We start from the raw sequence: 20,079 nt of genomic DNA, 5'->3' as shown, positions 1-20,079 counted from the left end.
CAAAAGAAAAAAATATATTTCAGAAAAAAAATCTGAGTGGCGCCCAAGTTGGCGTCCGACCCCAAGAATCAGACATTAACAGTCTTACGATATTCACATTGAGAAAGAATATACACCAATTCAATTTCCAAAAGAAAAAAATATATTTCAGAGAAGAATCTGCATACTAGAAGTCCGAATTTATCTTTGCTATCACCATAAGAAGGCTTCGTATGCCAATACAAACCCTTTTGTTAGCGATTTTTCTCACTCATCCATAACGCGATGGCATTCCTTTAGAGGACTGCCATTTTTGCGCACATTTACAACTGCCGCTTAAAATGCAATGCAATGCTGTATTATTATTAAAAGAAAGTCAAGTGGACAAGAGTGGAAAAAATGTATAAGCGGCAAAGACTACAAGAGTGCTTGGCCTGCATGCCATCCAGCCAGCCAGCATGCGGCTGCAACAGCAGGAAAGAAATAAAACGAGAAAACATCTCGTCATTGTAATCGCCATCCTCATCTTTACGGTTGTCGTATATATCAATGGGCGCATGCGCCCATTGATCTTTTCTTTGGCGGTAAACAGTAGCTGCTATCGCTGTCGGCTGAATGGCTGGATGGCCGGTTGGTTGGTTGTTTGTACGAATCATCATCGTTCAGACGGTCGGTCGTTCGGTCGGTGGCTTTGGAGAAGGTTAGGTTCAGTTGCTCTACACACGTTAGTCGGATGGTCGGTGTATCTGTTGTTTTCCTTTTGGAAGGGTTTTGTTTTCGTGTTTTGTTTTTTGCTCCATACCATCATAACTTTTATTCCTTCCTTTTGCCTTTTTGGCTTTAACCTTTTTTTGTGTGTGTGCTTTTATGCAGACATAAAATCGTCCAACGAGACAAATAAACTTCAACATCAAGACTTGGCGATATTGTTGGACGTTTGTCTGACTTTCAGCGCAAGCGAGTTTTGTGTTGTTGTTTTTATTGTTTTTCTTATTATTATTATGGCTTTGACTTGGTTTATGAGACTTCTGGCTTACTGCTGTTGCTGCTTAACATCCTTAGGTATTTTGGTTTGTTTGACTGGCTGGCTGGCTGGCTGCTGTGATGAGGGTTCTTCTTTCCACCAACCAACCAACCAACCTTCTGCTAGGTTTCGTTGTCGTTGGTTTTTTTTCTTGTTGTTCTGTTCGTTTCTGATACCCAATACTTTGTTGTTGTTATCAGTATTGTTTTGAGGTTATTGCTGCGGCTTCCACTTTGTATTTTGCCGGTCAGTTGATTTGTTATTTGCCGCCAAGTTGAGTTGTTTATAATAAAGTTGCACGCAAAATATTTAGTATGCGCGGATTCCTTTAAATTGATTATAATTTAAGGGATTTGCTACCTAATTTTTTGTTTCTCTGCTGCTGCTGCTAGCTTGGTGAATGAAAGCATGCTGACTGCTCTCGAGATAATATCATTGCAATGTAGCTGCGGTGACGGCTGCTGTCATTATTTTTTAAAGGAAATCTATACAATTTGTGGTTTTCTCTATTGGCCCCGTGACTGCAAACATTCAAGTAAGCCCAAAACAAGCCGACAAGCAGGCGAACAACCCACCAACCACTTGCCTTCAATCTATTATGGTCGTCTGTCTATATGTACAATCTGATAGTTGCCTGTTTGGTTGTCTACCATACCGCCGCGCACCTCTAAATCGTTAGCTTTGATTTTTCAAAGTTATTGGCGGCGGTGGCGGCGTCATTTGAAAGCCTTTGAAGCAGAAAACCACTCGCTTAATCTATGAAAACTATTGATGCCTATAAGCTTTTTAATAATAGTTTCAAATTAAGTTGTCTATATTTATATTCATAAATTCCATGACAGCTGAAATATGATCGTTAGTGAATAGCAACAACCAGCAGCAGTTGTATTTGTTGTTGTTGTTGTTGTTGTTGCGGTAAATGCTTTTTAGCTGGAAAATTAAAAACAAAAAACGTAACAACTGCTATTGAACTATTTGATATATGGTTGAAAATTATGATACCAATTTTTATAATTCTATTAGCTAATGTGACAGAGATATGACAGAGGCAATATTACATTTCAATTGTGACAATTTTGGATTTTGATTGCTCTCAGAAGTCATCTTTTAGCTTTCAGCTTTGTTCCTTTACTTTTTAGTAGCAAAAGAGAGAACTGTGAAAATTGTTCTAACGTAACAAGTCTTGCACAAAAGTAAAGGAACGGAAAAATAGTAGATCTGGCAGCAATGACAGATAAACAAACATGGCTGCTTAAAAAATTACAACAAACTAAATTAATTTCAGTGGTTTAAATTGTTTATTATTTATATTTAATTTATTTTATTTCTTTTTATTTTGATTTGACAGTGCGCTTTTTTTCTTTTGCCTTAATTGTCAAATAAATGTCAAATCAGCAGTTTGACAGATTTTTCGCTTTTTACACCACGAAATTTGTCGAGGAGGAAGTATTTAAGGTGAAATCCATTTTGTCATGCTCTCTCTTAAAGTTTGCTTCAAGTTTTACTTTTTTTGTGTTAAGGAACGCTTTCCGAGTTAAAAATGGTAAAATGGTAAAAATGGAGAAACTTTAACGTAAAGGAACAAAGCTTATGTGATAGCCATGACTGCGTTGTACAACCTTCATGTTTAGGATAGCTGTCCTGGTAAAAGTGCAGACAATTTTGTAGACCCAACTGTTCTCTACAAGCTGGTAGAGGATATTTTAAAATCATCTATGAATAACACGTTTTTGTTTCTTCAAAATGAAAAAGTCCTTGAATTAATGCTCTCTTTTGATTCCCAGCTTAGCCTTTTGATTTTAGCTTCATACATTACATTTTTTTATAGTATGAGGACATTATTGTTTTCCAAATACTTTTCTGCAATTACTGCGAGTTTGGGAACACTAAGGAACGGTCTGTTTTATCAGTCGTATGATACATTGCTCATCCCTGACTAAGAAACTGTTGTTATTCGGTGTTTTTATACCCTTAGCATTTATGTGACTCATCGAAATAATGGTTTTAGACCCCAAGTATGATTGAACGAAATCCGTTTCAGACAATTTGGAGTTGATTTAGACGAACATGTCCGTATGTCTCTCTGTCTAACCAGAGCGCAAGATAACTCTCAAACGAATCAACGGTTTCGATCCAAAATCTGGCTTCGTAATATTTTGTCCAAACTTAGTTTAAAATATGAAGATTGGTTAAATCGGTCCACTCTTTCCGGTAACTCCCCTCAAAAGTTCGAAAATGTTCGGAAACTTTGTGCGCACGATAACTCTTTAAGCGGTCCACTCCTTCCGGTACCACCCCCACAAAATTTCGAAAATGTTCGGAAAATTTTTGCGCACAATAACTCTTGAAGCGAGTAACCGATTTGGTCCATACTAAGGTTCCATAGATAAGGTTCCAATATGGACTCAATCGGTCCACTCCTTCGGGTTCCTACCACACAAAATTTCGGAAAAGTTCAGTTTAGGACCTGCTCTCGAATCACTTTGATTTTTGTTGTAACAACTTGTATTCACTGCCTCCCATACGACGGTACAAGTTTCATCAGGGGCAAGTCCATACTTCTTGAAAAATAGCTAGATGTAAAAAAGATGTAAAAAACCCATATGAAACCATGTGTAGTGGTCGAACGGATCTGCCGATTCGGTCCAAAATGTGGATTCGTAATATTTTGTCCAAACTTAATTTAGGTTCGATGATAAGCCATATCGGCCCACTCCTTCAGGTACCTCCCCTACAAAAGTTCAAAAATGTTCGGAAAAATTGTGAATTGAAGTGACCAGTTTGGTCAGGCGACGCGCTGATAAGGTGTATGCATCAGCTAGTTAACACCATCTGGCAGGAAGAACGCGTACTCGACGATTGGAACCTGAGCATCCTATGTCCCGTCCACAAGAAAGGAGATAAGACTGTATGCTCCAACTATAGGGGCATAAGTCTTCTCCCTATTGCCTTTAAGATAGTGTCAGGGATATTGTGCGAACGACTAAAGCCAATGGTCAACGAAATAATTGGACCATACCAATTAGAGTTGTGCAATCTAGTTCATTTTAAAGATCTAGTTCAATAGCTCAGCTCTTTAAACTGAACTAGGTCAGTAATCTAGTTCATAGTTCACTGTCCAGTTCAATCATTCGGATCCAAATCGTTCACCGGCTCTTAATCGGTCGTTTGATGTAAACGCATACATACACCAAATACAAACAAACAAAAGACTAATATAATTTAACTACTCCATAACAAAAATATTACATTTGCATAGTTTTATTGCATTCTTAAAGAAAGATTAATTAATTTTAGAAAAACATCATTCATTTAGGTGGCTGGCAAAAAATCGTATGTTGTGTGTGTGTAGAAATTGTGTGTTTCTTTTTCCCCCTTTTTTCTATCCAAAAAGGAAGATTCAATAGTTAATGGATTCGACATATTGTAATATGTTATGTCTCGTATGTTTTTGTAGAAATCTTTTTTTTTTCGGACAGCTATTCCATGTACCTTGATCCAAAACATAAACAAACTGATCACATTACGAAGGCATCCCTTAACATAGACGACGCCGTCACTTTATGTATTTGTGAGCGACATGTTGAACTAGATTGTGAATCGTTCGTTGATCGTACGGTCACCGACTGATTATAGTTCAGTGAAGTATTGAACTATAATGAACTATATCGACTGATCTAGTTCATACGCTCTTTTCAATGAATCGTTCAATTGAACTAGTTCGTTCATGAACTGTACATCTCTAATACCAATGTGGCTTTAGACCTGGCAAGTCCACCATTGACCAGATATTTACCCTGAGGCAAATCCTAGAGAAGACCCAAGAGATGCAGATCGACACATTTCACCTTTTTGTCGATTATAAAGCAGCATTCGACAGTCCCCCCGATCAAAGGTATTCCATGCAATGTCTGAATTTGGTATCCCCGCAAAGCTCATCCGGCTTTGTAAGATGACTTTAACTGATACTAGGTCCTCAGTTAAAATTGGAAAGAACCTCTCCGAAGAATTTTGTACCAAAAGAGGTTTCAGACAAGGAGACAGCCTTTCGTGTGACCTATTCAACATTTTGCTGGAAAAGGTAATACGAGATGCAAATGTCAAAGGAAATGGCACAATTTACACCAATAGCCACATGTTACTTGCCTATGCTGATGACATAGACATCATGGGACGATCAGTAAAGGAAGTAACTGATACCTTTAGGAAGGTCGAAGCAGAATCTGCGAAAGTGGGTCTGGCGGTAAACGGCGAAAAGACCAAATTGATGGTGTCGACGCGCAAAGCGTCCATAGAGCTCGGACCAACTGTGGAAGTTGGTACCTACAATTTTGAGGTAGTTAAAGACTTCGTGTACCTCGGCACTGCCATAAACACAACAAACAACATCAGTTGTGAAATAAGAAGAATTGTATTGGCCAACAGATGCTACTATGGTCTAAGCAAGTAATTTAAAAACAAAGCCACATCTCGTCAAACAAAAATAACACTATACAAAACGCTGATACTACCCGTGCTAATGTATGGCTCCGAAGCGTGGGTACTTGCGCAAGCAGATAAGGCAGTGCTTGGTGTGTTTGAGAGGAAAATTTTTCGAAAGATCTACGGGCCGATTTGCGTTGACGGTGAATATCGACGTCGTATGAACCACGAGCTATATAAGCTATACAAAGAAATGAATATAGTTAAACGTATCGAGATGCAACGATTGCGTTGGCTAGGCCATATCATGAGAATGAGCGATGATGAACCCGCTAAAAAGGCGTATGAATACATGCCACATGGCGGTGCACGCAGAATCGGCAGGCCTAAGCTTCGATGGAGCATACAAGTGGATGAAGAAATGAAAAGGCGCGGTATTCCAAAAAGTCAAGCGAAAAACAGAGAGGAATGGAGATCTTTTCTTAGTTCGGTCTATGGAACAAATGTTCTGTAATGGGCCAACTAAGTAAGTAAGTAAGTAACTTATTTTGAAAAGTAGGCGTGGTCAAGTCTTTGGGTCCTAAAAAAGTAGGTAAGGTAGATGACACAACCACAATTGTCTCTATTTTAAATATAGCATTTTTAACGAAATATGGTATAGGGGAAGTACCTCGCCTCTTCCGAAATTCAACAAAATTATTAGCTCATTTAAACCGAGGGTCACCCTTGTACATTCTCTGACAATTGCAGAGAAATAGGTTCCGTAGTTTTTTGTAGGAAAGATAAAAATTGAAAACAGTGTGGTCAAATAAGTCGGGTTATGACGAACATTTCACAAAAATAATTATCGGAATCGTTCCAACCGTTCTCAACTGATGCCATTACGAACGAACGACATTTGATATTTATTTATTTAAAGATCCTAAATTCAACAAAATTTGTAGTCCATATTAATTTTTGATAATTTTACAAAAAGTTGGTTCAGTAATTTTTCTAGAAAAAATAACAATTGAAAATTGAAAAAGTGGGTGTGGTTAAATGTTCTTTGCATAAAAACCTAAGTCGGTTTATGGCGAACATTTCACAAAGAGAATTATCCAAATCGGTCCAGTCGTTCTCAACTGATGTCATTACCAGAGTTTTGAAGTTCCGGAACGAACTAGTTCAAAGGAACTATTCCGGAAAAGGAACTATTGGAACTATATCCAGCTCATGCGTTTATATGGTTCCTTTCGTTCTTCTCGTTCCTTAAATTTAACGCCTACGTCGATCTTTCGTCGTTGCTGTTTATTCGCTACAATGTATTTATTTTTATGTCAATTCATCCACGAAACCATCAAAACATTTCGGTCTCGGTACTATTTGGAACGAAGGAAATAAAAAGAACGATGATAGAGAAAGATTCGGTGAACTATTTCGGTTTCGGAAATATTTGGAACTATGGGAAAGTCGAAAAATCGATTATTGCTTTTCATTAGGTCTGTACGATAACTTCGCAAGTGAAAAGTACTTGCAAATACTCAGCAAGTCCTCAGTAACCTCTCTCCACTAATTTTACTCTCTCGAAACTAAGAATTTGCAGATTGTTATCGAACAGCAATTTGCTAATATTTGTAAGAAGTCAGCTGATTTGATAAACAAGAAGAAGAAGAAGAAGTTGGCGGAAAAGATTAAATTCAACAATTAAAGGTGTTTACCAATTTTTTTTTCCATTTAAAATTAGAAAAATATGAGCAATAAGAGGAAAATGGAACGCAGTGCGATGTTTGGCATATACATATATTTATTAGCTCTGTTCCTTTACGTGCAAAAATCCTCAAGTTTGACCACTTTTTACTCGAAAAGTGTTCCTTTACTTTTGACACCATACAATTCATATGGGAGCAGTTTACAACTTTTAAAAGTAAAAACTCAAAAGTAAAGGAACAGACCAATTGATATCGTTGGGAATACATGGCCGTCTACATTGTATATCTCCTACTACATGGATGCACCGCTGTTTGCTGGGATTTAATACCTTTAAAATAAAAAAATAGTCACCACAAACTACAAAATAAAGGCCTGGGACACAAGCCGCTCGGCTTTCTTGCTTAATTCATTTCTGGTAAAGAAATAAAGAAATGTCAGAATCACATTTCAATTAGGTCGAATTTGGTCTTTGGTCTTTTACCAGAAATGTATTAAGCAAGAAAGCCGAGCCGCTTATGTCCCAGGCCTTAAGTTATTTTACTTACGCTATCGTTTTCTATAATTTATTAATTTTTCCCTTTTTTATTTCTATTTATTTTGTAAACAAACGTTTGTTTATATTTTTGCCAAGAAGTCCACCGCAATACATTCGAATTTAAATCAGCTGATCAAACTTGCAAATTCTTACAAGAAAAATTTTCCTTGCAAAAACTTGTAAACAAAATTCAACAAAACTCTCCAAAATTCTCTCACAATTGTCTCCAAATTCGCTCTCTTTTACTTTACAATTTTGTTATCGAACAGCATCTTGTAAAAGTTTGTGCAAATTTGTACAAACTTTTCGGTTATCGTACAGACCTATTACCTGTTAATGACAATTCAAAGAAACCTTACTACCAAATTTTGAAAACTCAAATCGCACAAGTGACTCACTTTTTTATATAAATATAGGATAGGATATATGATATAGATCGGAAAAGTTAAAATCAATAACTCCACAAATTGCATTAACAATGCTTACAATCATTTCATGATAGAACAATATAAGGTAACAGCAATACCCAGCTGACTGAACTGTGCTGTAATGTTAGTGTCAAATTCCATACGACAGTTTACATATACATATATTTATTTCTATGTTCAACTTATATTAGGGATATATGAATGTATATTTTTTGAGAAAAAAATATATCATTCAGATAAAAACTATTTCCCATAATGACTTTTTCATATTAATGCCATGTAACCTCCTCCAAGTCTGAACGACGTGCCGCACACTAAAACACCGCTTATGGAGGCGGGACAACATTTGTTAATATGTGTGGTATTCTGTAAAATTAAAAAAAAAACTAAAGCCCTAATAAACATGGGATATTCAAACAACTTCTTCTTTTTCAATGATTTTCCAGCAATCCCAAACATTTTTGCAAGAATTCTACTTTATGAAATTATGCATTTCTTGTAAATTTAAAGTTTCCTAAGTAGCCGGCTTTGAACAGGAATTTAATACATTCTCCTATAAACAGGTGTAAAAATAGGTCGCGTGCATAAAAGTACTCTCCGTAAGCTTTAAAGCGATGCCCATATTGCCCACGTTAGAATTGTAAAATGTCAAGACCCATATCTCGGGAGGGATGGATTATATATCGTTGTATTCAGGATGCCAAGGGCTATCTACTGTAAAAATGTCAGCCCGATCCGAGAGGTGCCCATAAACAACCTAAAGGTGTGAAAGTACGAAATTTCCGAAATGTCAAGACCCATATCTCGGGAAGTATGGACTTCCCCCCGGAAAATTACATATCGTTGTATTCAGGATGCCAATGGCTATCTACTGTAAAAATTTCAGCCCAATCCGAGAGGTGCCCCTAAACGACATTTAAGCCAAAATATTAGTTTTTTTTTTAAATTCCAATAATGTATAGACATTTCTTTTTTGTTTACATATATCGGCGACACTAACGTTACCAAAAAAACAAAAATTATTGATTTGTATCTGTTGTAGTATTTATTTTACATTATTTGTTCTACCATGCAATTATTTCTTGTTTACCCATACGTTTTTAAGTCCGAATTGGTACGGATTTTTTTGCCTAGTAGCTTCTAAAATTGTCGACAATTAAGAATACTTAAATATTTTCATCTGAATATTCCAAAAAGACAAAATTTTAAAAACTATAGCTTTGTCGAGGAGGACTTAAATCTCAAGATTATCCACTGAAATCATGGGTTAATCCATCTGATAAATGATAAAATTTAGATCTCGATCCTGCTAGGAGAACAGCAACAAAACGCTCTAAAAGCTCTCAAATATCAAAAATTATTCTTTCACAATACATGAAAGATTTACCAATATTTGGACCAAAATTGGACATATTTTAACTTGCCCCATATCCAAAAAAGGCAATTTTATTCATAGTTAAAATTTGCTAAAACACTGTGTTTTCGCATCTAATTGGATGATTTAAGTTTCTGTAGTTTATCCACATATTGGGTAAATACCTCGGTTTTTACCCAATTTACACATTTTAATGGGTATTTACCATTTGGGTATTTACCCATTTCCCATCTCTAGATATGAAGTAGGTCGACAATGTCATATCATTTTTTTGAGAAATAAATCAATTAAATCTCAATGTTTTTATTTTAAAATCAAAAATGTTTTTAGACTTTTTTGGAAAGTATCTACTATTGTTAAGGTCTTTGAATGTTACATTCTTTAAGAAATTTTCTTGATTTCGAAGACCTAAAATTATGGCGCCAATTCCATATATGGTTCTATGTCACGTTTTCTTATAAGAAAATAATCCAAATGATCATTCAAAGTAATCTTTATTTCAATATAGCAATTAATATAACCCATCATAATCGTATAACCATTCTTACCTTTAAATTATTTTTATGCTGTTTAATCCATTTGCAAGTGTCGGGATTCATCTCGTTACAATTGCGAGTTGATGTGTTATTAAATTCTTTTAAATTTGTCATAATTTCTCCGTGAATATTCCTTTTTCTTGTGATATAATTTTTTTTAACTCAAATAAAATTTTTCAATTTTATTTTCAAAATATTTCAGACATGATCACCACCAATTTAACATTTTAGTAATTCAATTCAAACGACATAATTTCATTTTATAAAACAATCAATTTTTTTATTTGATTTATTTTCTTCAGATGCCTTTCATTTATTTTTTGCACATTAAATCTCGACAAAATTTCAAATTTTCCTTTGAAGTTGTTGTTTTGTTTTTTTTTCTTGGTTCACTTTTCTTCTTTACATTGCAAATTAGTAGACGTTTTTTTGTTGTTGTTATTTGCTTTGTTTGAAAGTAGATCAATTAACACTTTAACATCAAACGATTTATTTTCCGTTGCCGCGAAGCGAATACGTTATGGCGAATCGAAAGCGTTTTTCTTGTTTTGTTTATGGAAAAAAGTTAACGTTTTTTTTTGCAGAACAATTTCTACCGAACACACATCCGTTCAGCTCGATCAATCGTTACGGAATGAAAGACACTGGTAGCTTCGTGCAGTTGTCTACCAACGACGACGACGCACGTTCGAATAACAAACAACCAAAGTACCCCAAAAGATCAGACAAAAACGAAGGCGGCATTGATCGGTAATCTTTTCATTTCATGCCAACAGCAAGAAAATCGTTGTCGTCGACTTCAAGCCGTCACAGGTAAAGTGTGAGATTGTTTGGTTCATTGGAAACGACAACAGGGAGATAGAGAGATTAGGAATGAAGAATGCAGGGAATTATTGGAAATGGAAACATCTCACAGAAAATAAAATGGTAAATGAAACACTGTTCATACTCATTCTCAAACAAATCTGTTGCACTTCTTTTTGCCTCCATTTCCTTCAGTTTTTCTCACACTCACACCAGGTCGGTCAAACGATTTGTTTAGAATGAGCGAAATAATAACAAAAATAATAATTGAATGCTAAAAGAGAAATGGAGAAAAAATAGTATTTGATTACGAAAATGATGGGTAGTTGTAGTACTACTGCTATGCATGGTGGCGGTTTGTGGGTGGCTGTAATGCGTAGATGTTTCGTTCCTGTAGGAAAACTAAGGAAAGAAAAATGTTTGTAGTTCTCTATTTTTATAAAAAGAGGAAAAAGTTGTTATCTGCTCTATGTATATCTGAGCAGATTTAACAATATGAATATGTTTGGAATCTTGAACCACAAAAAAAAATTAAAATGGTCAAACAGACTTCGTGGGCATCAAAATTTTCAATAATTGAATTTCTTTTAACCTAAATTTTTGAAACCGTCTTTTTAAAAGCCACTAAAAATTATAAAACCAGTAAGGAAAGGATCAAATTCGGGCGGGGCCGACTATATGATACCCTACACCACTGTGAATAGGTAAAATATATATGGGAGCTAAATCCAAATGTGAACAGATTACGATATAATTTGGCACATATATTTCTAGACCAAACACCGTTACACATTCCAAATTTCATCAAAATTAGACATACATAGCGTCTTTGGTGCATCAAATACCTTAAATCGGGCGAAAATATATATGGGAGCTAAATCCAAATCTAAAACGGTTTTGATATAATTTGGCATACTTATTTCTATACCAAATTTCATCACACATTCCAAATTTCATTGAGATCGGACATATATGTATAACGTCTTTCGTGCACCAAATACCAAAAATCGGCCGAAAATTTATATGTGAGCTATATCCAAATCTGAATCGATTTTAATATAATTTGGCACATTTATCTATAGACCTAATTCCATCACACATTCCAAATTTCATAAAAATTTAACAGATACAGCGGGGTTGGTGCATCAAATACCTCAAATCGGCCGAAAATATATATGGGAGCTATATCCAAATCTGAGTCGATTTTCACCAAAAGCAATACCGTTCTTCATTTAATCGACTCAGAAAGTGATTCTATGCATATCCCTAGAAGGAACTATGGGTCTATATCTTTTCTCTAGGCATGTTACATACAAATGTAATAACGCATAATGCCCTTACCACAGGGTGGTAATACAACATAATCGACAATGAATCAGAGGGAACAATGAAGAAGAACTGCTTCTAACATATGCCGACGATGTACTGTTTGTGCTATAAGGCCACTTTGGAAGCACTGTAGAAAAAGTTTGAATGTGTACAGTGGCACAAATAAGTATACAAAAATGAATTTCAAAAATGAATTTCAGGCTACATCGTTTGTTTTTTTAAAGCAACAACTGAACTGTGTGGTTCCTAGGTGATAAACCCCTTTTCTTTATTTTAATATAATACGTATATTTATTACAATTAAAGAAATTCAATTTTCACAACACAGAAAAGTATACGTACCCTTTAAAACTATTTACATTTCACATACAGCTTGTTTATAGCCTCCACCATAATATGGAGGGTAAAATAAAATTTGTCATTCCGTTTGTAACACATCGATATATTCATCGGAGACCCTATAAAATATATATGTTCTTGATCAGGGTAAAATTCTAAGTCGATATAACCATGTCCGCCTGTCCGTACCTCCGTCCGTGAAATCAAGATAAAGCTCGCAATTTTTATACCCTCAGCATTTATGCTAACGATACACTTTCATACGGGCAAAATGTGCCTCATCGAAATAATGGTTTTAGACCCCAGGTATGTTTGGACGAAATGTGTTTCAGACAATTTGGAATCGATTTAGCAATGTCCGTGCGTCTGTCTGTCTGGCTGGCTGGAGCGCACGATAACTCTCGAACAGATCAACCGATTCGGTCTAAAATTTGGCTTTAGTAATATTTTGTCGAAACTTAGTTTAAGTTCGAATATGGGTTATATCGGTGCACTCCTTCCGGTACCTCCCCCACAAAATTTCAAAAATGTTCGGAAAATTTGAACGCACGATAACTTTTGAAAGGAGTAAGAGAATTGGTCCATACGTTGCACATCGTGAAATTTCTACCAGACTTAGATGTGGTTATAATATGGACTCAATCGGTCCACTCCTTCTGGTACCTCCCACAAAAAATTTGGGAAAAGTTCGGTTTAGGACCGTCTCTCGAATCTCTTTGATTTTTGTTGTAGCAAATTGTATTCACTGTCCCCTATACGACAGTACAAGTTTTATTAAGGGCAAGTCCATACTTCATAAGAAAATAACCTGAAAGCTGCGAAAAACCCCTATGACACCGTGTGTAGTGGTTAGTGCGCAAGATAACTATCGAACGGATCTGGCGATTCGGGATAAAATTTGGCTTTCGTAATATTTAGTCCAAACTTAGCATAAGTTCGAAGATAAGCCATATTGGTCCACTCCTTCAGGTACCTCCCGCACAAAGGTTCAAAAATTTTCGGTAACAATTGTGCTCACTATAACTCTTGAAGGGAGTGACCGATTTGTTCCATACTTTACACATCCTAATATATCTATCAGATATAGATCAAGATCGAATATGGACTATATTTGTCTACTCCTTCGGGTACCAACCACAGAAAATTTTGGACAAGTTCACCTTAAGCCCTGCTCTCGAATCACTTTGATTTTTATTGAAGCAACTTGCATTCGCTGCCGCAATAACGACGGTAAAAGCGTTGTCAGGGGCAAGTCCATACTTCTTGAAAAAACAGCCCGAAAGGCGTAAAAAACCCTATGGCACCATATGTAGTGACTGGGGAGCGCAATAACTCTCGAAATGATCAACCGATTTGGTCCAAAGTTTAAAAAGATCTACTTCCAAAATGGAGTATGTCGATCCATTCCTTCAGGTACTTCCTGCGAATTATTAACGAGCTTTAGTTCATACGCCCAAAAGGCCACAATATCTGCAACCTGCTAATACATAATTATTGGGGAAAAAGATTTTGAGGGTATATCTCTGTCGGCAAAGCCGACTGATACTTTTTCACTTGTTAAGATAGAGTTTTATAATTTGGTAAAGAAGTTTCTATTACTCCTAGGATGTTTGGTATTGCAAATGGGCTATATCGGTCCACGTTTTGATATAGCCCCCATTGAACGGTACATCCCGATTTGCGGTATTTTGAAGGTTGTGACCTCAATATTCCTCTTAAATGACTGACATTTGGTATTTAGTCTTATATAAAACGTTCCATATGAAATTTGTCGGTATAGGTTCACGCCTTCATATAGCCCCCATTAAGCGAAATTGCTGAAATTTGGTACTTAGTCTTCATTTGGGGTATACAATTTGTCATTTGAAATTTGTAGGTATAGGCACACGCCTTCATATCGCCCCCATAGAACTGTACCTCCCGCTTTTCGGTATTTTGAAGGTGGTTCATATTACCCCCACAGAACTGTACCTCCCGATTTTCGGTATTGTGAAGGTTGTGGTCTCAATATTCCTCCGAAATGGCTGAAATTTGGTATTTAGTCACTTGGGGTACAAAACTTTTCATATGAAATTTGCCGGTATATGCACACGCCTTCATATCGCCCCCATAGAACGGTACTCCGCGACTTGCGGTATTTTGAAGGTTATGGCCTCAATATTCCCCCGAAGTGGCTGAAATTTGGTATTTAGTCTTCACGTGGGGTATAAAACTTTCCATATGAAATTTGTCGGTATAGGTCCACGCCTTCATACAGCCCCCATAGAACGGCGCCTCCCGATTTTCGGTATTTGAAGTTTGTGACCTCAATATTCCTCCGTAATGGCTGAAATTTGGTATTTAGTCACTTAGGGTATAAAACTTTCCATATGATATTTGTCGGTATAGGTCCACGACTTTATACTGTCCTATAGAACAGTACCTCCCGCCTTGCGGTATTTTGAAGGTTGTGGCCTTCCTCCGAAATGGCTGAAATTTGGTATTTAGCCACTTAGGGTATAAAACTTTCCATATGATATTTGTCGGTATAGGTCCACGACTTTATACTGTCCCATAGAACGGTACCTCCCGACTTGCGGTATTTTGAAGGTTGTGGCCTTCCTCCGAAATGGCTGAAATTTTGGCATTTAGTCATTTGGGGTACAAAATTTTTCATATGAAATTTGTCGGTATTGGCACACGCATTCCCAGCGAAAAGTTTGCCTCCAAAGAGGCAGTTAAATGATATGTACAAGTGATTTGGAAGTGCATCAAATTATGCATTTTCACTCATGATTTTTACAAGGGAGTGACCCCGGAAAGAGGCACTCCATTGCACCGCATTTTAACTAACCCTTTGGTATTGCATTTTAACTGAACCTTTGGCACTGCATTTTAACTGTCCCTTTGGCATTGCATTTTAACTGACCCTTTGGGGTAGAATAGGAGGCAGTCCAGAGCACGTGTTTTGAATAACAAAATAAAATGTATTTATTATTTGTGTAAAACAAAAATATTAATAATTTTATTATTTGTCTTCCCATTATCCCATTCATCCCATTCCCATTTATCTCTTTTTGGAAATGTATTCCGCTGCCTGTAGAGATGTACAAACTGATTTATGTACATGTAGGGATCTCTAACAACTGCTAATAAAATGTAGTGAACGGAGTGCCTTTTTCACGACTCCGTTTGCACTGCATCCGGATGCTGTTAAATTGTGAGGAATTGGAGTGCCTTTTTCACGACTCCGTTGAACTGCCCCCGGATGTTGTTAAAATGTGACAAATGGATGTGATTCTTTGGATTGCATCCAAATGCGGTTAAAATGTGAGGAATGGAGTGCCTTTTTCACGACTCGGTTTAAACTGCATAAAAACATGCCGTGAAAGAACAAATCTACATTGCACTACTTCCAATTTATTTTGCTGGGTTCATATAGTCCCCATATAACGGTACCTCCAGACTTGCGGTATTTTGAAGGTTGTGGCCTCAACATTCCTCCGAAATGGCTGAAATTTGGTATTTAGTTTTCATTTGGTTGTAAAACTTTCCATATGAAATTTTTCGGTGTAGGTCAACGCCTTCATACAGCACCCATAGAATGGTGCCTCCCGATTTCCGGTATTTTGAAGGTTGTGGCCTCAATATTCCTCCGAAATGGGTGAAACGTTTTATTTAGCCTTCGTTGGTGGTATAAAACTTTACTGTACGGTACCTCCCGATTTTCAGTGTTTTCAAGGTTATGGCCACAATAATCCATCAAAATGTATCAAATTTGGTATTTTGTCTTCGTTGGGGGTATTCAGTTTTCCCCTTTTAATATGTCGGTATAGGTCTTCGTATAGCCCCCATAGAACGCTTTATCCAAATGTTCGGTATTTTGAAGGTTTTGGACTCAATATTTCAACGAAATGGCTGAAATTCGGTGTTTAGTCTTCGTTGTGGGTGCAAAACTTTCCACCTGAAAGCGCCCATAGACCGGTAGCACCCGAATTTCGGTATTTTGAAGGTTAGCCACATTGTTTTACCGAAATTGCTGAAATTTAGTATTTAGTCTTCTTCATAAACGAAAGGAAACTAATTGTTCAGTTTTACTTTAATACAACTCGTGGTGAAGGGTATTTTTGTAAAAAATTGTTTTTGAAACGAATGTTTCGTAACAAAGCGAATTTGTTTTAAATTTGATTTTTACAAAAAAATTAAAAGCATAGGTATGATTCCGAAGTTGAGAACCCCCGCAAACGTTTTAAGGACCATGATCTGTGAGCCTGCACCTGGAGTGTTCGCGCTCTTTATAGAGAAAGTCAGATCGGAAAACAAGAAATCAAATTGATAATGTTGTGATAAATGGAAGAAATTCTGAGCGTGTGAACGCACAACAGATAGCCACAATACATTCCTTTCAACTAGCCCAATTGCTTAATGAAGGCATTCCTCGTCCCGATAACATATTAGCACAATGGCAAAATATTGCCCACTCGATGCAAACAACCGAAAAATCCATATTTGGATACCAGAGACCTTCGCGAAGGAATCCATGGTATGACCAGGAGTGTCGTGCTGCTACCGAAAAGAAAAAATGCGGCATATAGGGCTACTCAACAATCAGTAGCAACGCGTAGCGCACGAGAGTGAGAGAGGTATTGGGAGTAAATGAGAGAAGAGAAACGTCTTTTCCGCAGGAAAAAGAGAGAAATGGAAAGGCGGGGATGTGAAAAAACCGAGATGTACAGGAGCCAGAATGAAGTGAATGAAGTCCGAAAGTTCTACCGAAGAGTGAAACATCAAACTGTTGGCTTTGGTACTGGAACATCCTCCTGTAGAGACCAAAAAGATAATTTGGTAACTGATACTGATACTGTGCTCAGGATATGGAAAGAGCATTTTTCCAACCTGTTGGTATCCGATAGTAGGGATGACGAAGAAAATACCACAGATCCAATCCCAGAAGATGGTATTGAATGTATACCGCCCAGCCAAGATGAGGTAAAGACAGCAATAAACCGGCTGAAGAATAATAAGGCAGTAGGAGCCGATGGCTTACTAGCCGAGCTGTTCAAAACCGGAGGCGACATGTTGATAAGGTGTACCCATCTGGCAGGATGAACGAGTACCCGACGATTGGAACCTTAGCATCCTGTGACCTGTCCTGATATTATCTGATACTTGGTCCTCAGTTAAAATAGGAAAGAACCTATCCGAAGAGTTTAGTACCAAAAGAGGTTTCAGGCAAGGAGACGGCCTCTCGTGTGACTTATTCTACATTCTGCTGGAAAAGGTTATACGAGATGCGAAGGTCAAAAGAAGTTGCACAATCTACACCAATAGTCACATGTTACTTGCTTATGCCGGTGACATTGACATCATAGGTCGATCGGTAAAGGAAGTAACTGATACCTTTGAAAAAGTCGTAAGGGAATCTGCTAAAGTGGGTTTGGCGGTAAACGGCGAGAAGACCAAGTTGATGGTGTCTACGCGCAATACGTCCATAGAGATCGGTCCAACTGTTGACGTTGGTTCCTATAATTTTGAGGTAGTAAAGGACTTCGTCTTCCTCGTCACCGCCGTAAACATAACCAACAACACCAGTTGTGAAATACGAAGAAGAATAGTGTTGGCCAACAGATGTTACTTCAGTCTGAGAAGCAGTTTAGGAGTAAAGCCCCATCTCACTGATACTACCCGTGCTAATGTATGGTTCCGAAGCCTGGGTACTTGCGCAAGCAGACAAGACAGTGCTTGGTGTGTTTGAGAGTAAAATTCTTCGAATTATCTATGGATAAATCTGCGTTGATGGTGAATATCGACGTCATGTAAACCATGAGCTGTATCTGCTATACAGCGACATCCGAATAGATAAACGTATTGAGATGCAACGATTGCGTGGGCTAGGCCATATCATAACAATGAGCGATGAACCCGCTAAAAAGGCGTATAAATACGCGCCACATGCCGGTGCTCGCTGAATTGGCAGGCCTAAGCTTAGATGGAGCAAACAAGTGGATGAAGAGATGAAAAGGCGCGGTATTGCAGAACCGAAGCGTAAAACAGAGAGAATTGGAGATCTTTTCTTAGTTCGGCTTATGGAACAAATGTTCTGTAATGGGCCAGCTAAGTAAGTAAGTACTCTTCGAAGATCGATGCGATGATTCAGGAAACGAACGAAACTGAACAAGACGCTTGAATCGTACGAGAAGTGGAAATTGTGGAATTGCAATCCTATTGCACCAATATGCCAAGTACAGTCGCTTGAGCTTGACTCTAGTGACCCATAGTTGATATGTATGTTGGTAGCGGCCAAGTGTGGAACCCCGCGTTATTCGCCTGACATCAGGTCATTATTGAACGGTGATTACCGACTGGTACTAGGAGTTTTTAATGAATGGAATTAAATTGTCGGAAATTGCCGGAACTGCATATCGTTGTCTGAGCGGCTAGATAACCCCACATTTTGCACTATGAACGAGGACTTTCCCACCTGGGCTGATTAAGGACGTCGTACTTTCATTAACCGTGGGGAAGCCAATTAGAGAACTGTACAACCCCTTTCATGTTCGGGTAGCAGAGATGAATTTCCAAGACATTATCACTGCTGCAGCCGCTCGCCATATTCCTGCTAGTCGAATACCTGAAATAAGATTTTCCAGCAAAGGCGACGGGTGATGAGATTCGTTTATTCCAGATTCCAGTGAGAGAGCTGACATTGAGAGTCAATAGATTAGCCGATGAGGACAAACGGGAGGGGCAGCTGCCCTCATGCATGCTTCGATGGACCCTTTCTTAGAGAAGATATGTTTCGATGGACCCTTTCTGAAAGAAAGAGTGCTTCGATGGACCCTTTCTGAAAGAAAGAGTGCTTCGATAGACCCTTTCTGAAAGAAAGGGTACTTCGATAGACCCTTTCTGATAAAAGGGTGCTCCGATGGACCCTTTATGATAGAAAGTGTGCTTCGATAGACCTTTCTGAATGAAAGGGTGCTTTGATAGACCCTTTATGAAAGAAAAGGTGCTTCGATAGACTCTTTCTTAATGAAAGGGTGCTACGATTGAACCCTTTTGAAAGAAAGGGTGCTTCGATTGAACCTTTTTGAAAGAAAGGGCGCTTCGATTGAACCTTTTTGAAAGCAAGGGTGCTTCGATTGAACCTTTTTGAAAGAAAGGGTGCTTCGATTGAACCTTTTTGAAAGAAAGGGCGCTTCGATTGAACCTTTTTGAAAGAAAGGGTGCTTCGATTGAGCCTTTTTGAAAGAAAGGGTGCTTCGATTGAACCTTTTTGAAAGAAAGGGTGCTTCGATTGAACCTTTTTGAAAGAAAGGGTGCTTCGATTGAACCTTTTTGAAAGAAAGGGCGCTTCGATTGAACCTTTTTGAAAGAAAGGGTGCTTCGATTGAACCTTTTTGAAAGAAAGGGTGCTTCGATTGAACCTTTTTGAAAGAAAGTGTGCTTCGATTGAACCTTTTTGAAAGAAAGGGTGCTTCGATTGAACCTTTTTGAAAGAAAGGGTGCTTCGATAGACCCTTTATGAAACAGTACTTCGATAGAACCTTTCTGAAAGAATGGGTGCTTCAAAAGAATCTTTCTGAAAGAAGGGGTGCTTCGATTGAACCTTTTTGAAAGAAAGGGTGCTTCGATAGACC

General features: G+C 37.6%; 1 protein-coding gene across 1 annotated transcript in view; it reads right to left on the bottom strand.

The window, feature by feature from the left end:
• The window catches only part of Notum (palmitoleoyl-protein carboxylesterase notum), a 40,571-nt gene extending 29,889 nt beyond the window's left edge, over nt 1–10,682 (bottom strand). The window contains exon 1 of the mRNA XM_073987562.1: nt 10,001–10,682. Within this exon, the coding sequence (XP_073843663.1) occupies nt 10,001–10,102 (102 nt within the window). The 5' untranslated portion in view covers nt 10,103–10,682. The remainder of the gene's footprint in view (nt 1–10,000) is intronic.
• Between the last annotated feature and the right edge of the window lie 9,397 nt (nt 10,683–20,079).

This window comes from Musca autumnalis, unplaced genomic scaffold (genome assembly GCF_047663935.1).
Source record: "Musca autumnalis isolate F117 unplaced genomic scaffold, ASM4766393v1 scaffold_4, whole genome shotgun sequence".
NCBI classification, from domain to species: domain Eukaryota; kingdom Metazoa; phylum Arthropoda; class Insecta; order Diptera; family Muscidae; genus Musca; species Musca autumnalis.
Note: the sequence above shows the minus strand (reverse complement) of the source record. Positions and strands in the feature narration are given on the sequence as shown.